Source organism: Charadrius vociferus, unplaced genomic scaffold (genome assembly GCF_000708025.1).
Source record: "Charadrius vociferus isolate BGI_N301 unplaced genomic scaffold, ASM70802v2 scaffold142, whole genome shotgun sequence".
In the NCBI taxonomy this organism is placed as follows: Eukaryota; Metazoa; Chordata; class Aves; order Charadriiformes; family Charadriidae; genus Charadrius; species Charadrius vociferus.
In genome coordinates, this window is record NW_009647025.1 from 2,419,294 (window position 1) to 2,437,714 (window position 18,421).

An 18,421-nucleotide genomic window follows, 5' to 3' on the forward strand; every position below is an offset into this window, starting at 1 on the left:
AGAATTCACTGTTACCTTTTTAAACTTTTGTTTACAGATGCTGGAAGTACGTCTGTTATATGAAATAAATGATGTTGAATCTCCAGATGGTGAGCAGGTGCCACCTTTACCAACTCCAGGCACAGGTTCCAATCCTCAATCCATTGTTCCACAGTCTCATCCATCTACTAGTAGCAGTTCATCTGATGGACTTCGTGATAATGTCCCATGTTTAAAGTAAGTATAATCTGTTATACTTTGAGTGTGACACTTTACAAGAATATGTGATGAAAATGTGTATATAATTTGATATTACTACGGAAATGTCATTGTTGGTAAAGATATTGGAGAGCAATGCTCTCCAAATATCTAAAAGTTGAGTTCTATTTTAAGAAATTAATATTGCAGTCTTAATTTCTTTAAACTTCATAAGCTGATATTTAAAAAAACTTTTAACTGCTGCTTGCTTTAAGATGTTTTGGCATAGATGTTAGTATAGTTATAGCATAGTTTGCTCATGCAAAAATTTTCAATAGCAGCAATATAGTTACTTTGAAATCTTATTGTCCATTGAAATTAATAGACAGCGTAATGTTTTGTGGCTATCATTAATTTTATGCCAGGTAAGTCTGAATAGTTTTCTAGAGTCTTAGATTTTTAGAGCCAAATCAAAAGCAGTGAAAAGACTTAAAAATAACTGAGAGGTAACTCTTTTTAGGCTTAAACTTTTTTTTTCATAACTCTCTAAGGGAACTACTTTGTTTTTGGGACAGCAAAAAAAAATTAATATCCCATTCTCATGGATCTTCATTTTGCATAATGCCTCATAGTGCTCGCAGTGTAGGCCTTTGACCAATTTTCAGATTTTTTTTAAATTGGAAATTTTTTCCTTAAGGTTCTTCACATGTAAACTTTTACTCATTTGAGAAATAAAGGTTGAAAGAAGGCAATCTTTTTTTGCTCTTCGAGAGCGCATTATGAGGCCTCTAGACCATCTCCTTGTCCTTGCAGAATGTACGCTGAACTTCATTTTCAGATATAAAGTTAAGATATGTATATACTTTGTTTTCTGAAGTTTTAAGGTCTCAAATTGGATCTTAATTCTGAGTGCATCCATCCAGAAAATAACTCTGGCGTTATTTTCTCTGGGTGGATGTTTTTGTATCTCATTGGTTGTACTGAGTTGCAGAAGTGTCTTTTTAAAGACAGCAAATTCTAAAGAAAACTGGACAGAGTAGAAAATCCTGAATTTTTTATAATATTGACAAACTATTAATGAGAATGAGTGAGTAAAATAAGGGAAATTCAGGAAATGAAACATCAGCTTTTTGTTTGCATTTGTCTCAATACATTGTGCTTCCATTTCCCTTTTCAGTATGATTCTTCTATGTGCACCCCTCACCCACTTCTGCTTGCTAAAGCAGTTCTTTTGGGAGCTCAAAAGAATTCGTAACACCTTCCTTTTAGACACTGAACACATTTATTCAAGTCAATACAGCATGCTAACAATATTAAGCCTTGCTCTGAGGATGGGAGAAATGAAGTATTTGTGATCATTACTCAATTATTTTTCAATTTGATAGTGAATCAAAAGGGCCTTCAAGAAGTAGTGAATGACCAGGTCCGATGCGTTTTTTTTTTTCTGGCTGCTTTTACGTGTTTGTGTTGATTCTTTGCAATTTTCCAACTTCTGAAGTCCAGTGTGGTGTAGAATTTAATGAATTCTGAGCCCATAAGGGAAAAATGGAGACTGTGGAGAATCATAAAAAGGTACATGTTTTGTTTACTTTGCAGAGTTAAAAATTCTCCTCTCAAGCAGTCTCCAGGCTACCAAATTGAGCTAGTTATCCAGCTAGTGTGGGTGAGTGGAGAACCTCCTCAACAGATAACTAGCTTAGCAGTCAACTCGGCGTACGGCCTGTAAGTATATTCTACACAATTTTTTTTTCATTATTCTGTTAAAGTGGTTTGAAATTATCTATTAAAAATTAAGTCTGTACTTGTGTTCACATAAGGTACACAGCCACACAAGAGAGGCAATCAGTCTCCTGTGCTTAAAAGATAATTCCTTTTGGGTCATGGCAGATCCTGCTGATGCTAATGTCAGAAATAAATCGGCATCAGACTTCCTCACCTGGCACTATAAGGCTCTGTCAGATAGGTTGGCCAGTACAGTGATCTGTTCTGCTCAGTGTCACATGTTTTTACAAGAGAACAATTAAACAACACTGCATTCTAAAATAGCATTTTATAAATATGTGTAGTTTAAGGTAATTTATAAAAATTAGGAGGTCTTAAAATTCTGAACAGCAACAAATACCGATATAAAACTTTACCAACATTTGATTAGCACTGTCTTTCCTTCCATTTCTCTTTCTACAGAGTAGTTTTTGGAAACTGTAATGGTATTGCCATGGTTGATTACCTCCAGAAGACAGTGCTCTTGAATCTAGGCACTATTGAACTTTATGGCTCCAATGATCCTTATCGCAGGGAGCCACGATCTCCCCGAAAAACTCGGCAACCATCTGGAGGTGAGTAACCCAAAACTTGGTTTAACCAACTGTGCCTTTCTTCTGAGCTTATCTGGGCTATTAATGTATATTCTTTGAATACAAGCATGCTTTTCTTCATTGTGGTTTCATCCTTTCTTCTTGATCTATCCCTAATGTCGCTATTTTAGGTTTGTTACTTCATGTTTCCTTCAAAACTGTTGCTTAGTGGAATCTACTGATACTTGATATCATTACTTATTTTTCAGTGTAATGTGTTTTAGGAAAAAGCAGATGGGAGAACATCTGTGTGAATAGATATAAGCACGCAATGGATTTATGTGGTTTACAAGATTTTAACTTAACACAGGATGAAGAAGTAGAAGTATCCTAGTATTTCTGATAAACCTAGTACCCATATCACATGCTTGTATAAACCCATAAATGTCTGCAAATAGGCAGCGTATCTGCTGGGATCTTTGGCTTCCTATTTTAAACCTTGACTAGAAATGTCCCTGATAAGCTAAAGCGTGTTATGTTTCCCAAATCACAACAATGCTGTTGTGTTATCCTTGAGAGGACGCCTTTGATTTAAATGAACCAAATAAACTTCCGAATGCAAACTGGTAAAATAAATCTTTTTTGAAAAAAAAGACCTTTGATTTTAAAAATACAGTGAAGGGTATTACTTTCCTACTCAGCTACAAAGACTCTTCAGTCAAAATTCCAAGATTTTTATTGCCAAAAGGAAAACTTAATATTTTTAAGTGATTTTCTCCTCCTTGTTATGCAGTGGATACTTTTAAGTTAATTTGGAAAACGGCTAAAGACAGAAGATAAACAATGTTACTGCTGCCTCAAATGATTATTTTTCAATAGGAAATAAACTGTTCAAAAAAACTTCTTCATGCTCTAGTGTTTGTTGCTTTATTTTGAGATCCAGAATAAAGTCCAGGTAAGTTCTTTAGGTAATATTTTATTCAGATCGAACTGGATGCTCTAAAATGTATTTTAGTAAATTGTGGGTTTGAAAAAGACCTAGTTAGCACGAGTTAGCTTATTTCAACTGAGGAAACTGGTCTAAAAATCATTAAGGTAGGGCAGAACATACACAGTTGGTATCCTGTCAGATAAAATATTTTCTTCTAATAAATAAGCTTTTATTTAAAATAACTTTTTAAGAGAGAAAGAAATAACTTTACTGGTTGATTGTGTTAATTCCTCTTGGGAGTAAAGGACTTAAATTCTGATTCATATATTTAGATTATAAACTGGGTTTTGGAGTGTTAAATATTACTTGCTTTGTTTTCTTGGCTTTGTTATTTTAATGTATTGGATCCCCATAACTCTGAGTTACAGCTGTCCAAGATGTTCATGAATGAAGTCCTTTTTTGCTCATGAAGATAACTGTTACATGATTTCATGTATTTTTTCATCTTACATTTTAATACTAACGGTCTGCATGGCAAGAGCGTTTTATAAACCTGGTTATACAAGTTATTCTGCTGGCTTTTCTGTCTCAAATGTACTGTTAGTGTCTCCGTCTTTCCTTTTCTCATTGCTTCATAAAGGTATGCTGACTGTGGCTTCTTGCATGTGCGGCCTTTCTAACTTATATTCAGAGTCTGTGAAAAAGCTTCGCACCTCTTATATAAGTAAGTCATCTCATGGCAATAAAATATTTTTGAACATCTGAATTTGATTTTTTGACTTGTTCACTCCCCATAAATATTTTGGTTAATACATTTTAAGTAACTGTTTTACTTTTAGAAACTGATTTTTAATCCATCACTCACCTATTGTGTTCCTTGTTCATGGCATCTTTAAAGGAAACTTGAAGGGAAAAAACCAATCATAATAGTCTCTGTATTTTGTGCGCTGAAATAAGTAAATAAATATCAAAATCAAAAGGAGATCCTGTCTCAGAAGTTACTGATGTCTACAGACCCAAGATCTTACTCAGCAAACTTAGTGTTCTTTTGAGATCTGAGGCTAGAAGCTTCCCTTGCTTGGTCCCCTTTCTAGCAGAAAAAGCTTCAGAAGTCTAGTGTTAGTTTATTATTATTGTTCTTAATAATATTTAACCTTGTAAAATGGCGATTTGTCTATTACAAATGAAAATTTACTTCTACAAAGATGTTGATCATAGGGATTAAGAGTGGAGGTGTCTGTGTATTATGCAGCCCTGTGGGGTTTCCAAGCAATTTCGAAGTTCAGGTGCCTATGCAAGGGAGGTAGCCCATTAAAACCATGATTTACCTGAGGGCTTCTCTGACTTATTCCATCATTCACAGCATCCAAGAATTTGGAGAACATAAAGCTGATTTTAAAAGCATAACATTGTTCCTTTCCCTAGGGTGCCAGTTTTCTCCAGCCCTTGGGCAGAGGTAGGTAATCTCACCCCATTTTTTAATGAAGGAGAGTAGAATGAGTTAAGGGAAGAATGACCTGGAGTTAATGAAAAAAATAAAAATAATATAACACTTGAGGTTGTGGTCCAGTTCTGTTGGTTGTGCTATTTTTTTTTTTTTCCCCCAAGAAGAAGAAAGAAATGTATTTCAGAGGGTAGGTTCAATAGCCAAGTATTGCTTTCTGTATAGTCTTCCATTCTCTGCTGCCAAGGGAGGAAGGGAGGTAGGCATAAAAGAAATACCTCTACCTTATGATGATATGGAACTGAAAAACAGGATCTGCTGCTGATTTTTTAGTGTGAAGGGAAGCAAAAGATGTGGCAGAAGTCCCAAAACTGGTTTCTGAAGCCAACGGTTGTTTTCCTCCACCATCCCCCAAATATTTTGATTAGCTGGAGCTACAGTCTCTTTGAAAATAATTTCTCTAGAGTTATTTAATATATTGTCATTATTTATAGTTCTTTCAATGTATTTGTTGCCCAGGCTTCACTAGCTTAAATAATAAAGCATTATTGCAGTGTAATTTTCCACAAATAAGTCTGTTACATTAAAGAACTATCCTTTGCTGTATTTACGGGATTGGTACTATAGGAGTTAGTCAGAACACATTTGGATTTTGCATTCTCCCTTTCTTAAACATAAATATCTGTGTTTAGTGTCTTCAAAGATGCACAGACCTTACACTTCCTTGGTTTTGTTTTGGAAGATATGCCTTCATTGAATTCTTTATCTTCAAAACATTTGTCTTAATTTTATTTTTCTACAAATAAGACATTTTCAACTACTATACAGCTCTAATAACCTTCAGGGAGTATTAGTACCTAATTTCTCAATCTTCCTAGAAAAAGTGCTTATGTATTTGCTGCGGTTGTTTCAGAGAAACCGAGTATATTTCCCATTCTCTTTGAGACAACCACAATGCATTTAAAAAAAAATGATTGTGTTAACCTATGCATGCTATCAGCAAGTTCTTAGTTACATTAAGTTCAGGTTCAGACAGCATGCAACAGAGCAGCATAGTGTTATTGTATGTTGTGTCCCAAGATTCACAGAACACAGAATTAAATTATTTCAATATAGAGGGGAGTAGGAAAACATTCACTGTTACTCAAGCACTTCCATAGGTTTTGCCCAAAAGAACAAAGAATTCATCCTTCCTCATTAAGAACCCTGCTATACTGTATGCTCCAGCATAAAAAGTCTATTTAATAGATCATCAGTATCTGCTTACGTGTTTATAATTTAGTAAATGGCATGTCCTGAGTCAACCAATTGAAAATTTTAAAAGACTTTTAAAAAATTGCAAGATTTTCCCTTCACTTGTGTTGCAAGAATATGATGTATGTTTCTGTCATCTTATTTTTTCTACTCAGAAAAGAAATTCAGATTCCCGTCTTAAAGCAGCATCTATTTAGAGACAAGGCTCTCTACACTAGCTAGACTGTAAACTGTCATTTCAGGCTAGCTCAACAGATACAAGCTCCCAGTTGGGATCGTGTTTTGGAATTTATCAGTGATTCATACCAGGTATATTACTCATGTGTTTTGGGTGGCAATTTATAGTTTGTGAAGCATGCAGTATATATGTTTTGTGAAGGCCTTCTAGACAGTGTCATCAGGTGTTTGTCAAGGATTAAAACAAAGTCAGCCATTGCCTTCAGGTCATAATGGGAGGGGCGGGGAGGGCAGATAACTTTGGTCATGTGCCAAAAGACTTAACGTGTCAGTAAAAGCTTTATAGCGTGATGAAAACTCTACAAACAGTGGAGGCTTACACCATTTAGAGACATTCGCTTGATAAACTGTTTTCTATAAATATGAGAGGAGCCATTAAGAAGAAAGCCGATATTGGTACCAAATTATCAAACAATCCTTAATTTTGACTAAAGACCGAAACTTAGGACAGCTGTTATTTTTCCTTGCTTAGTTACATAATTAAGTTGACATAGGACACCAGTCTTAACTCTTTTGCAACTTACTGTTGGTGGGAGTTACAAGGTTTTATGTGACTTTTCAACTAGTACAATATAATACAACTTTTTATAAGTTAGTATTTCTTAGTTTTACCAGAGGCAGTTTAGGATTCTGACTCTTCTGACTCTAGCTCTTCCATACATGTGACTTTTTTACTTTTATTATACATCAAAAAGCCTTCTTTTGAAAGTAAGATAGAAGGGTTTCAGGACTGGAGTTCAGTCAAACCTGAAGAAAATACGTGCCTGGAACTCTTCTGCGTTGCTTGTTCTAGTTGTTTGCCCTACTCCCTTTCTCCTTCAACTGGATCTGGACATTAACTCTATTTGAATTTCTAACTTAAGTGTCAACTAAACCAGACTAACATCAGCTGTGCCTAAGCCAAGTCCAGAACTGAATCAGAAAGTTTGATTGTTGGGTTTGGTGACTTTTGTACTCCGTTTTTCAGGTTAATTGTTTTTAACTCTAGCTTTCATATCTTCCTGTCAAGCTAGTTCTAGTTCTGATTTTTAGTTAGACTAGTTTCCAGTCCAGTTATAGTTTCTTCAGAGATGTATCTGCCTAAAGCTTATTCGAAAAACTGGCAAATGTCTCATGAAACTTCATATGTCAGTTAATTCCAACTGTAATTCTAGGGAGTTTTTAATGCATCATGGTAATTTTTGTCTTTAATGACATAATTTGATTTTTTTTTAATTTATTTTTTGGTTTTTCCAATTACTTGCTACGAGAGTTCAGAGAGATAAGAAAAAAGCTTATTAGAAGGTCACTTTTCTGTTTATTTGTGTTCTAGTCAGGTTGTAGTCTTTGTAGTTCTGAAATGGAAAATCTTGGATCAATATGTTTATATAATCCATAGCAATTTGCATATATACTGTAAGCCTGAAACCAGAGAACTTTTCCATGAGAGCTGCTTTACTGCCAGTGCATGTCTTGCTTCTATCAGGGTACCTGGGGTTTTAAGATAAACAGCAATAACAATTGTTACACCAGTTTCTTCTTCTCATTGGTCATGGACAGACCCTCATAGCTCATGGACTTAACTCAGATCATTCTTGTTATTCTCTTAGTTTAATTACTAATATAGTGATAGATAAAATTACTTTTTATCTATTCCTATCCCTTCTTCTGTCTCTTAGATAATAGCAGTGATGGCTGTACTTAGATTTCCAAGGTTTATGTGCCATAATGATTGTCATAAATCACACTTCTTTAGTGGAATAAATCTTATCTAATGCATAAAATTAGTGTATAGGTTTATGATGAGGGAATGTTTTGGGGGTTTTCTTTTGGATCTATTGATAAGTTATTCATTAAGATGTATATTAATCAAATCATAGCTGCAAAACTTCTTACGAAGAGATCAAGCATGCAGGTGTGTGACTTCATTCTTGGCTAAGACTATTCCTGTCAATGCAGGATTTCACTTTTCATAGGAAAACCAGTGTGAGAAGTTACTCTTCCTATGAAGATAAAGAATTAAAATATTTATGGAAAAGAGGAATTAAGTTTCTGTACTGCATGTTTAGATTTCTACTGTTTGGCTCCTGGAGGAGCATGATCTAGAAACACAACTATTTCTATAAGCACGGTACAGGTTTGTCCTTCCAGCACCGCTACAATCTAAAACTTGTATTGCTTGTTAGGAGAGGAGCACCTTGATTTTCTTGAAAAATCTTTTTATACAACCCTGTCTAGTCCAAAACATTTAGACTCCCATGTGTGTCTAAAACTCTGGCATTCTCAGAGGTCAAATCATATATTGTTAGAGATATACCAAGATTACCCCATAGTGGTCATTGATTTACTGATAGATAAGTAAATAAATGAATTGTTTTTTTCTTTCTCCTGTGTAGTGGAAAGGTATAGCTTCCACTTGGGATTTCACCATACACTTTAGAATTGAAATCAGTTCCTGGACTGTTGTTAAGTGTTAGGCTTAACCAAGCCTTCAGGTCGTTTGACAATTTCACAGCAATCCCAGTTGCTGATTTTTGAGGTTCAAGCTGTACATGCTCTTCGTAATCTTAAAAAATACTACTTAGCATAAATGAAACTGCATGAATGCAACATACTTTTTAACGTGTTCCACATTGATACAATATTTCAGAAGAACCTTTTTTCCTTTAAATGTTTTAGTATTTCAAAATTCTAAAGCTTTGATAGAGTAGTTTTGTTGCCATTTTTTTGTTGTCTGTTGACAGATATGTACAGATGCAGTAGTGAATGTGTAGAATACAACTGTATAAACAGGCTTTGCACGTGCAGGCCCTTGTTGCCTTAGCCATAACCATTACACCTCTCAAGCTTTTTGACTATTTGAAATATTTGTGTGCATGCAAAAACCTTTCATTTTAACAAATATTTCTTAACTGTTACTGTTACGTATTACATGCTTGTTTGCATTAGTATCACATCATGAAGTTTCTGGAGGAAGACTTTATTACATAAACCTAAAGATGCATTACTACCCTTAAAATATCAATAAAATTCACTTTTCTTATTCATGGGCAGTCTTGACAGCAATTTCTTTTCAAAAGGGAAAATACAAAAATTCCTTGTATACTTCTAGTTAGGGCTATGGAATAGACCCTTATGAGGCAACTTCCATCTTTAGCATCTGATTGTGGACTCCTGTGCTTTATTCCCTTCACTGGAATGGAAGCAATGAACTTCTAGATATTAACATATTGCAGTTATTCAGATGATCAGATTTGCCCAGTAAGAATTTAGTAAAATTCCTCCATACAAGGAAGAGCACTTCCGTAAGCATCCTTGAACCTAAATCCTGTAAGGGACATCAGTAAGGAGTTTTGCTGGAAAATGAACTTGGCAATGCACCAGCAAATACAAAGAACATCACTGTAACAGTGGGAAAATAATTTGAAAGAAGGCACTGTAGTTTCACACATACTGCATGCGTGGTTGGAAACTTCAAGATCCTCTTTCATCTTGCAATTACATTTTTCATAACTAGGATTTTTTCAAAATAGAAATTATATTTGTACTTAATATAAATCTATAGCATGTAATTAACTGTTCTGATAAGTCTGTCTTGCTTAAAATATGGTGGTTTTCACTGAAATGTAATGAGAAAGCATATTTTGTGAGGAAAACTTTAATAGGAAGAAGCAAGTGACTCTACAGTCGTTGTGGGTAATGTCCAAATTAAAAAAAAAGTAATATATAATGGAAATTCTATCACAACTGGCTGGTTTGTAGCTAATAAGCAATAAAGTTCCTAACTGCAGTGGAAGAAAGGATAAAATAGAAGCTGTATTTATTATACACTGTTTTTGTGTTCCAGCAGGTCTTTGTGATATTAATGAAGGTACAATGGTGCCAGAGGATCGCTGCAAATCACCCACTTCAGGTAATCATAACTTTCTCTGATTGTCAGCTTCTTATTTGCCCAGAAGATGGCATGCTTTAAGTCAACACTTGCTGCTTAAGTAATTGTATAAAACCCGTGTCTTCTCACAAACTGAGCTGTCATAAATTTTCCTGCATTGCACAAATGCATTTTTAAAACAAGGCTGATTTAAGAGATGCAATAGGGATATGTCATAAAAATCAGTGAAGAGAGATATATAATCGGAAGTATTTATGCTTCAGGGAATATGCTACGCAATGGAATTTTGAAACCTTGATAAGAGATGCACAAATTCCTGTAATAGTTCGTGTGACTGTGCTTCAAAGTCCTCCGAAGTGGTAAAGATTATTTCTGTAAAAAGAGCTGTTTACTTCTGCTTCCTCATAAGTGGTAAATTACTACTTTTCATTGGAATCAGAGTTCTTCAGAAAGTGGCATCCTTACAAAGTAGGAGTTCCCTATTTAACACTCCCCCCTCTTTTTTTTTTTGAGTTGCTATTACTGTATGTAAATACTTTAAATGAAAGCTTCAGCAATATTGTAATACTACTTAATATTTTGTTTAACATTGGTTAGTTGAGGCTATAGCCATGTAACTACTTAATAGTGCGTTTCAATGTATAGTATTCAAGATGAGTATTTCATGTAGTAGCTAAACATTTGTTGCTTATCTGCACCATTAGTCTGAAAAAACTTTTCAAGTAATATGTCAAGATCTTCTTCATTCAAAGTGTCTCAAAGTTAGAGTGAAGGACAAAATTGCAGGTTTACTCAAGTACCTAAAGTAGTACGTGCACTCTTTGCAAGGCAGTGAAAATGGTAATCAATATAGGCATTTAAAGATAGACTCCTTTCAAAGCCAAGTTGAAAGCATAATGAAAAAAGAAATCCTGTTTGTAGCTCCAGCAAAAATTTTAACATAAATTTTAATTTTTGATTTGACAACTGCTGTCTTTTGATGTTCATTTTAAATTGTGCAAAACTCTCATTTATATCAGTCAATGTCATTTTCTTTTTGACTAAACCTTTCTTAAACGGAGTTAGATTTATTTATAATTACAGGAAAATTTGGCTGGAAATTTTAAAAAGTCTTAACTGAAGATGTGATTTCATGACAAACCTGTGTAATGCTAAGTATTGGCATGCTGAATTTGTCAACTTCACCATAATTTTTAATGCAGGCATTTTTTGTGGTGTTTAGAATATAGTGCATATTTCCCCTTTCATTTTTAAATATCAAGACCAATGTTTGTAAACAACTTGCTGTGTAATGCTGCAGTTGCAGTAAATCACTTTCTCTGTCAAGACCGAGGAGGCTGATGATAATTCTTAGTTAGGTGTTTGAATTTGACACACTTAAAGTCCAGGCTAAGTCTAGTTTCTGATAGACTGCTATAAAATCTGTACAATGAGATGTAACCCTTAATTGGTATCGTCTTTTTCCCTTGCTCCAAAGTCACTCGAATGTCAGCTCAAACCACTTCTGACTGGTACTGTTAAAACTTAAAACACTATTTAATTTGAATGAGAGGGTTTCTTCCATAATTTGGAGTTGAAGTAGAGTAAAGCCCAGTTCACTGTTTCCTCTAACAGTGCAATGAAAGCAAGCCCAAAGATGAAAATCAAGGTTTATATGGAAAAATCCTTGATGTAATTAACATTAAAATTTGCCTCCCCTCCCTCTCTGTTTACCTCCCTCCTTCCTGACTTGTGCTAGCTGAACTAGGTTAAAAATTAATGCAATTCAGTTATTTGTTTAAGAGGATCAAAAAAGGGGGCAACTTAGAATAGATGAATTCAGATATCCTGAAACTGAATTAGCGGGAAATTCCTAGTCCTGCAGAGGTAGGAAAATTTCCAGTAAGTCTCCAATTGGAGTTGACTATCTGAGAAGACTATTTTGAAGCTAGTTCATATTAGAATAAAATCTAGAAGTTTGGAGAACTGTGTGCTCTGTGGCAAAAAAAGCGTATAATATCTTAGGTATGCACAAAATAGTAAGGACAAAGAAGTACCAAAAATAGTGAATGGACATAAGACGGAGGGGGGAGAAAGTACTGTTGCATTCCCCTGTAAAATAGAATCTTGAAGTAGTGAGGTTGGACTGTGCCTTGCTTCCCTCCGTTCTGTCCTGTCCTCCCAGCTCTTGGTGAGTCAGATAAGGCTTCTCTAGTTTTCCTTTGAGAAGAGTACTTGGAGGGAAGAACCTCCCTGATATGGAAATCGTTTGGTGATCTTTGTGAAGAGAGAAGAGCTGCAGTTCCTTAGGTTTGGTTTAAGTTTTATCTTTTGTGGGGAAGAGCACAAGACTGGAAAGAAGCTTGAAAATGGCATTCCGTTTTTGGAGATATAGAGAGGACGCTCCGGAGAAATCAGCTGCACAGTATGGGTGAGCTTGAGAGGCAGGAGAGAGGCCAGATTGATATGAACTTTCTCCAGTCTAGAGGTTCTCAAGTTAAGAGGAAAATACACTAGCACCAAAAGTTTGCTTGTTACTGGCTTTAAGATTGGAGGATGGGATTAGCAACTGAGTGTGTTATTGGCTTTGACTGCTACAATGTGATCTCTAAAACAGATCAGCCACTGTTTGGGCTGAAGTCTGCATTTGCTCAAGTGATCTAAATCTTCCACCTCTCCCACCTTTCTGTGCCCAGGTGAAGAGAACTGGAAGCTAACTTCCATTAGACTTCCTCCAGTGCACGGTTATACAGTTGAGAGGACTGTGAAAAGGACTACCTGCCTATGCAAGTTAGGAGAGTATCCTACAGTTTTAGTAACACAGATCTATAGAAATACTGTGAAGATGCAGGAGAAATAATAGCCGTATCTCCTGCTTTTTCTGGAGAAGTTAAACAGTAATAAGCTTAGGCTCCAGGGGCATTCATCTGACCCATAAAACATTGTATAGCATTGTAAACTGGTGAGTTTGTGTTCATGAGAGTCAAAATGTTTGCATTCTATTCTTATTTTACACTTCCACAATATAAAGTCCAATGAAATCTGGTGGGTTTTAGTTGTTTTAGTTTCATGACAATATTAAGCCTCAAGTTGTGGCCTATAGCCACCACTGGGTTTTCAGTATTAAGTAGTCAGAAAAATCCCAGGTGGCAGCCTTGGCTCAGAGCTGTCTGCAGAATAGTTGAACTGTGGCCCAACAGTGACTTACTACATTGGAAAAAAACAATTTTTCAAAACTTGTTTATTGTTACGGCAGTGGTCTGTGAATCATAATTTAGGTTAATCTTTACATCTGGAACCGTGATTAAATGTAAATATTTTATTCAATGAGGGAAATATTTCTATCAGTAAACTTGCTGCACTGTGCAACGTTGTACCTTGCATTATAATTTTTGTGGTTAATCTCAATAGGGCAGAATTCTTGTCATACCAAAATAACTTGGACTTTGTGGTATGTAGTACAGCTGCAGAGGATACTGGTGGCAGTATTTGATATTTTAATTCATCTTTGTATCTTTCTTAAACTTAAAGTTTGTATTAGTACATTGGGTTTGTGTCAAAGATACATGTTTGTATATCTGTTTCATTCTGTCTTCACTCAGGTTCTGGTTCACCAAACAATTCTGATGATGATCAAAAAATGAATAATTTTATAGAAAAGGGTACAGTATTTTTCTTTTCTATAGACTTATTTTTTTCCAGTTCATCCTTTGATACACTTAGATTGATCTTTTTTATTGAAATATTATTTACAGTGAAGACCAAAAGCAGAAAGTTTTCCAAGATGGTAGCCAATGACATAGGTAGGAACTAGAAAAATTCTGCTCTGTTCCTAATCTAGTGCCTATTCTATGCAACTCTAACCCAGCAGCAAAAAAAAAAAAAAAAAAAAATTCCAATTTTAATGCATTAAGTTATTAATTTTTCATTCTTTATGCTAATTGGTAATTCTATGGGCTGCTTCTGTACTAAATACAGTGGGCACAATAATTTTTACAAAAATCAAAGATGATGGTGGTTTAAATTCTTTGATCTTACAATTACACTTCTCTATTTTCTGGATGGGTGAAATTCTAATCTGTACTAAGAGTTCAGTCTATGCAAGTCACAACATTATTCCACTACTTTTGCAAAGGTATACTTACTTTGAGAACACATGGCTGACTTTATTTCATGTGCTGCATTCATAGCCATATGGTCAGATTTCCATATGACTATGGCCAAGGTAAAGGCAGTATCGTGTTTTCGTTTAATCATCTGGAGAACTTGGTCATATATATAACTACACACCATTACTGTTCCAGAACTGTATTTACTTTTCTTCATTCAAAAATGACGCAATACCCTACCAGCTCCAGACTTGTGTCTCAACAATTTGATGACAAAATTGCCTTGGAATATGTTGTATGCAGGTAGACTGAACCCTTTTATGATTGGAATGAAAATTAACTCTGCTTCTGACAATTGGGTCATTAAATAAATGAAGGCAGGAGTCTGTATAATTTAATTTTGGGAAAGGGACTCTTCCTTAACTGGGATATGGTTATTTTCATTTCAGAATCACTGTGTTAACGGGTTGTTTTGTTTTTGTTCAGTACATTAGTATATCGTTGTAGGAGGATTGCATTTCTTCTTGTTAATCAGATCAAAAGGTTGAAATTATTTTATATTAGAAAACTTTTTGCTAAACTACTATTTCATAGGTTGCATTGAACTATAGGTTAAGGGTAGGGAGGAAGAGATTTCTTTTTCTGTAGTCTCCCTTTGCTTTTCTGTTTGGCAACTTAACTTTTATCCTAAACCATTAAACCCTTTCATCGTAATTTGTTAATTGAGAAGAATAATTCCAAATTCAGTGAGATAAATAGGAGTATGATGAATTCATCTTTGGAATTTGAGGTACAGAATTAAGAGCAGCAAGAATATGTGCTTTGCTCAGTACTGTGTTGAGCCCTCCTTGCGGCGATAACAGAAATGTTAGGGAAGATGAGTTCTGAGACAGTGGAAGCCTGAAGTTCCAGAATGCAACTGGCTGTCAAGAATACGTTATGTCAATTCATCTGTAATTAAAAAAAAAAATAAAATAATTACATGAGTATAACATGATTAATATGTTCTCCTAAAGGAAATTCAGTCTAACTAGAAACTTATGTTCAGTTCTTCTAATGAGAAAAGCCACACTTAATCTTATGCATGTTATATCAATGCCTGTTGATGAGGTAGCGTTTCCCTTTTGTCCCAAAGCAGTCTCTTCTGGATTTAAGACAGCGTATCTTGTGCAAAAAACATAGTATGTTTGAGTATGACTTCATTATCTTTTTCACTTTTTTAAAGAGTAATGGTACAGCATTGATAAAATATGCTAATGATAATTCTATAGAACTATTGACATCTGTTTCAGCTTGAAGCCTTTCAACTAAAAGTATTGTGAATGTTTTTCACAGCTAAAAAAAGCAAAACATTTATTTACATGTAATGCATTCTTTAGGGTGCAAGTTGAACGCAGAGTTAATTGAGACAATAATGCATTTGATGTGTAATTCATAAGCGTCCCCCAGTCAGCCCATACTGTGATTTGTGTAACTTGCAGTTTATTGGAAGTTTAAAGAAATTAAATTATTTCATCTGCATTCTGTTAGTTTTGAGTGGTTTGATGCTGTGCATGGAATGTTTTTTTTTTTCACTGACATGTTTTCTATACCTTATCTGGCATGTTTGCTCTGCATGGCTCTTTCTGAACTTACATTCTAAGCTCTTCCACATAAGTAAAACACTTGTTAATAGTTGCACGTTTTTCCATTTCATTATTTTAAACTGAATTGCCAACTAAATCTGAATGGACAATGAGTTTTGTAAAATGTGTCACTGTCATTAACTTCACCATGTTGTAAGAAACAAGTTGTTTACAATCAGGTGTGTTCACATGGATGAATTTGGTGTATGTAGCATGGTTGTAGCTCTTCACACTGGCATATAGTGCAATCAGTCCAAGTTCCTTCCATTCTTTGTCAGTCTGAAATGTAACCTTTCAAATGGATTTGAAAACACAACAAGAATTATTTACATTGATAATTTCAGTTGCTGTTAGTATCACTCCTGTGGTTCTTGTCATATGGGAGCAGTGAGTAAGGAAATACTGCTTGCAAAGTGAGAAGTGATCTCATCTCAGTGATAGGGTGACAACATAATACACATGCATTTAGAAATATGAAGCCATTGACAATTTATTCACTTTATCGAAACTCATATAGAGGCATCTTCCTTTCTACAGTTTTATGTCAGTAGTGACAGTAGTAGGAAGTATCATTCTTGCTTCATTAAAGGATCAAAAACCATCTGAGACTGCAACAATAGCATAAATTAAAAAAAAAGTAAATGCTTCATGTACCAAAGCGGCAGCTTTGCCTTATATACTGTTAAGATCAGTTGGTCTTTTTTTTTTAAATACTCAGTTGTGAACGTTCTGTGTTAAGGAATGGATAGTCATTCAAGTTAAAGACCTATTGTGAATATGTTGCTTTTGGGTCCTGTTTCCCTTTTATTTGCATCAGAGGTGAATTTTGGAATAGTTGTGATTACCTTGGATGTATGGAGATACTTGGCTTAACTAAGCATTTCTAGAGATCATAGAAAATACTGTGGCCATTATTAAAAGCAGCCATTGCTCTTAGGAATGGCAAATACTTGAAATTATAAAAAACGTGCTGTGAAGTAGTGCAGAGAAGTGTACCAAATGTAGATGAACTTACAGGAAGAATAATTGGTAGGAAGTGTTTGATTTCTAAGGCTGTGTCATTTTTATAGAAAGGCATTGTGATCCAGCTTCAGTGGAAGCAAAATCTTAAGCTGTTTTACTCACACTTTGGTCAGTTAATTATTTGACATGAAGAGATACATGTGATTAAATATATAGCTACAAATCAGATCAGAAGCTGAGGTATTGTAACATCTATTTCTGGAAGAAGCTTTAGTAAAGGTGTATGCGAAATATTGTAGACTGTAAGACCTTCAGAACTGTTCCAGTAGGCTACGTGTCAAATACTTTTCAGGAAAAATTGTTTTATTTTTTGTGGTTCATAAATTTTAAAACAATTGCAAACAATATTAGTAGGCAGATCTAAGCAGAGTAGCATTAATTACAAACTTCTATTATCTCTGCTGTTACTATTGACATAAAGTTTTTCGCATTTGTTACATTCTAAGTGTACACCTAAATATTTCAAACAGTGCTAGTCATTGACTGTTAATGCTGTTTTCATGGAATCAAAGCTTAAGATGCTCATAATAAGTTCTTGTTTTCCCTAATGCCAGAGTAAGACTGTTTCTTCCAATGTGTTTTTAATAATTCGATCTCATTGTTGATATGTCAAGTACATCTCATGTTCTCCTGTAAACTCATTTTACTATTCTTATATCAAATTTCAAGATTTCGGCATTGTTAATCTATTTCTGCATTGTACTCTCACCTCTACAATATTCAATTCTTTAAGCATCTTGAAATGGGTAATGTAAATTTTTCACTTCTGTGCAGTTGTCAAATAGAGAATAATTTTGGAACTTAGGTATGTCTAACAAATTCTAAGCTGCTTAGTTATTTTTCATGAAATGTTAAATGAAATAGGCTTTATGTAACCTCTTCTCTTGTCTGTCAAAACACCGAGACACTTGTGTCCTTTATAATCTTTAGAATATTTTTAGACAAGTTAGACCGTTTCCTTAAACAGGGAATGCATGAGAAATCACTGTAACTTTCAAACCGATTTGCTAGTCACTGTAAAATATCAGCTCAGGATAACCCACCACAAATAAAATAACTATGATTTTGAAGCCACAGCTTGCTATTGATAGTTCAGTCATGTTTCAGCCTTCGGGTAGTCTTCATTGAATTGGTTGAGCCTCCTATGCTGAAATATAAAACGCTACGCCAAGGTAAACTTTCATATTTTAATGCCTGCCCCTTCAAGCCTGACCTATGAGAAATCTCTAAGAATCCTGAAGGTTGTTTTTTGACAGTTCTAAAATACCATAATACTATATCATACTTGTTTAATTTTTTATATATATATATATATATATAAGCAATAAAAAGAATGTGTGTGTGGCTGTGTATGACTCTAGGTTTTCTAATTTAGAGGAGTATTAAACGTAGGTGTAAACACGGGCAAAATAGTCATTCTTACCTCAAGCCAGCAGTGTGCGAGGAGGTGCTCCCCCGTCTCTGTCTCCTTGTCTCC

At 34.8% G+C, this 18,421-nt stretch overlaps 1 protein-coding gene across 1 annotated transcript in view; it reads left to right on the forward strand.

The window, feature by feature from the left end:
* The window catches only part of STXBP5 (syntaxin binding protein 5 (tomosyn)), a 65,992-nt gene that overhangs the window by 31,329 nt on the left and 16,242 nt on the right, over positions 1-18,421 (forward strand). Inside the window, exons 12-17 of the mRNA XM_009895530.1 lie at positions 38-216; positions 1,774-1,899; positions 2,362-2,513; positions 10,167-10,229; positions 13,790-13,849; positions 13,943-13,990. Coding sequence (XP_009893832.1) covers positions 38-216; positions 1,774-1,899; positions 2,362-2,513; positions 10,167-10,229; positions 13,790-13,849; positions 13,943-13,990 — 628 coding nt within the window. The remainder of the gene's footprint in view (positions 1-37; positions 217-1,773; positions 1,900-2,361; positions 2,514-10,166; positions 10,230-13,789; positions 13,850-13,942; positions 13,991-18,421) is intronic.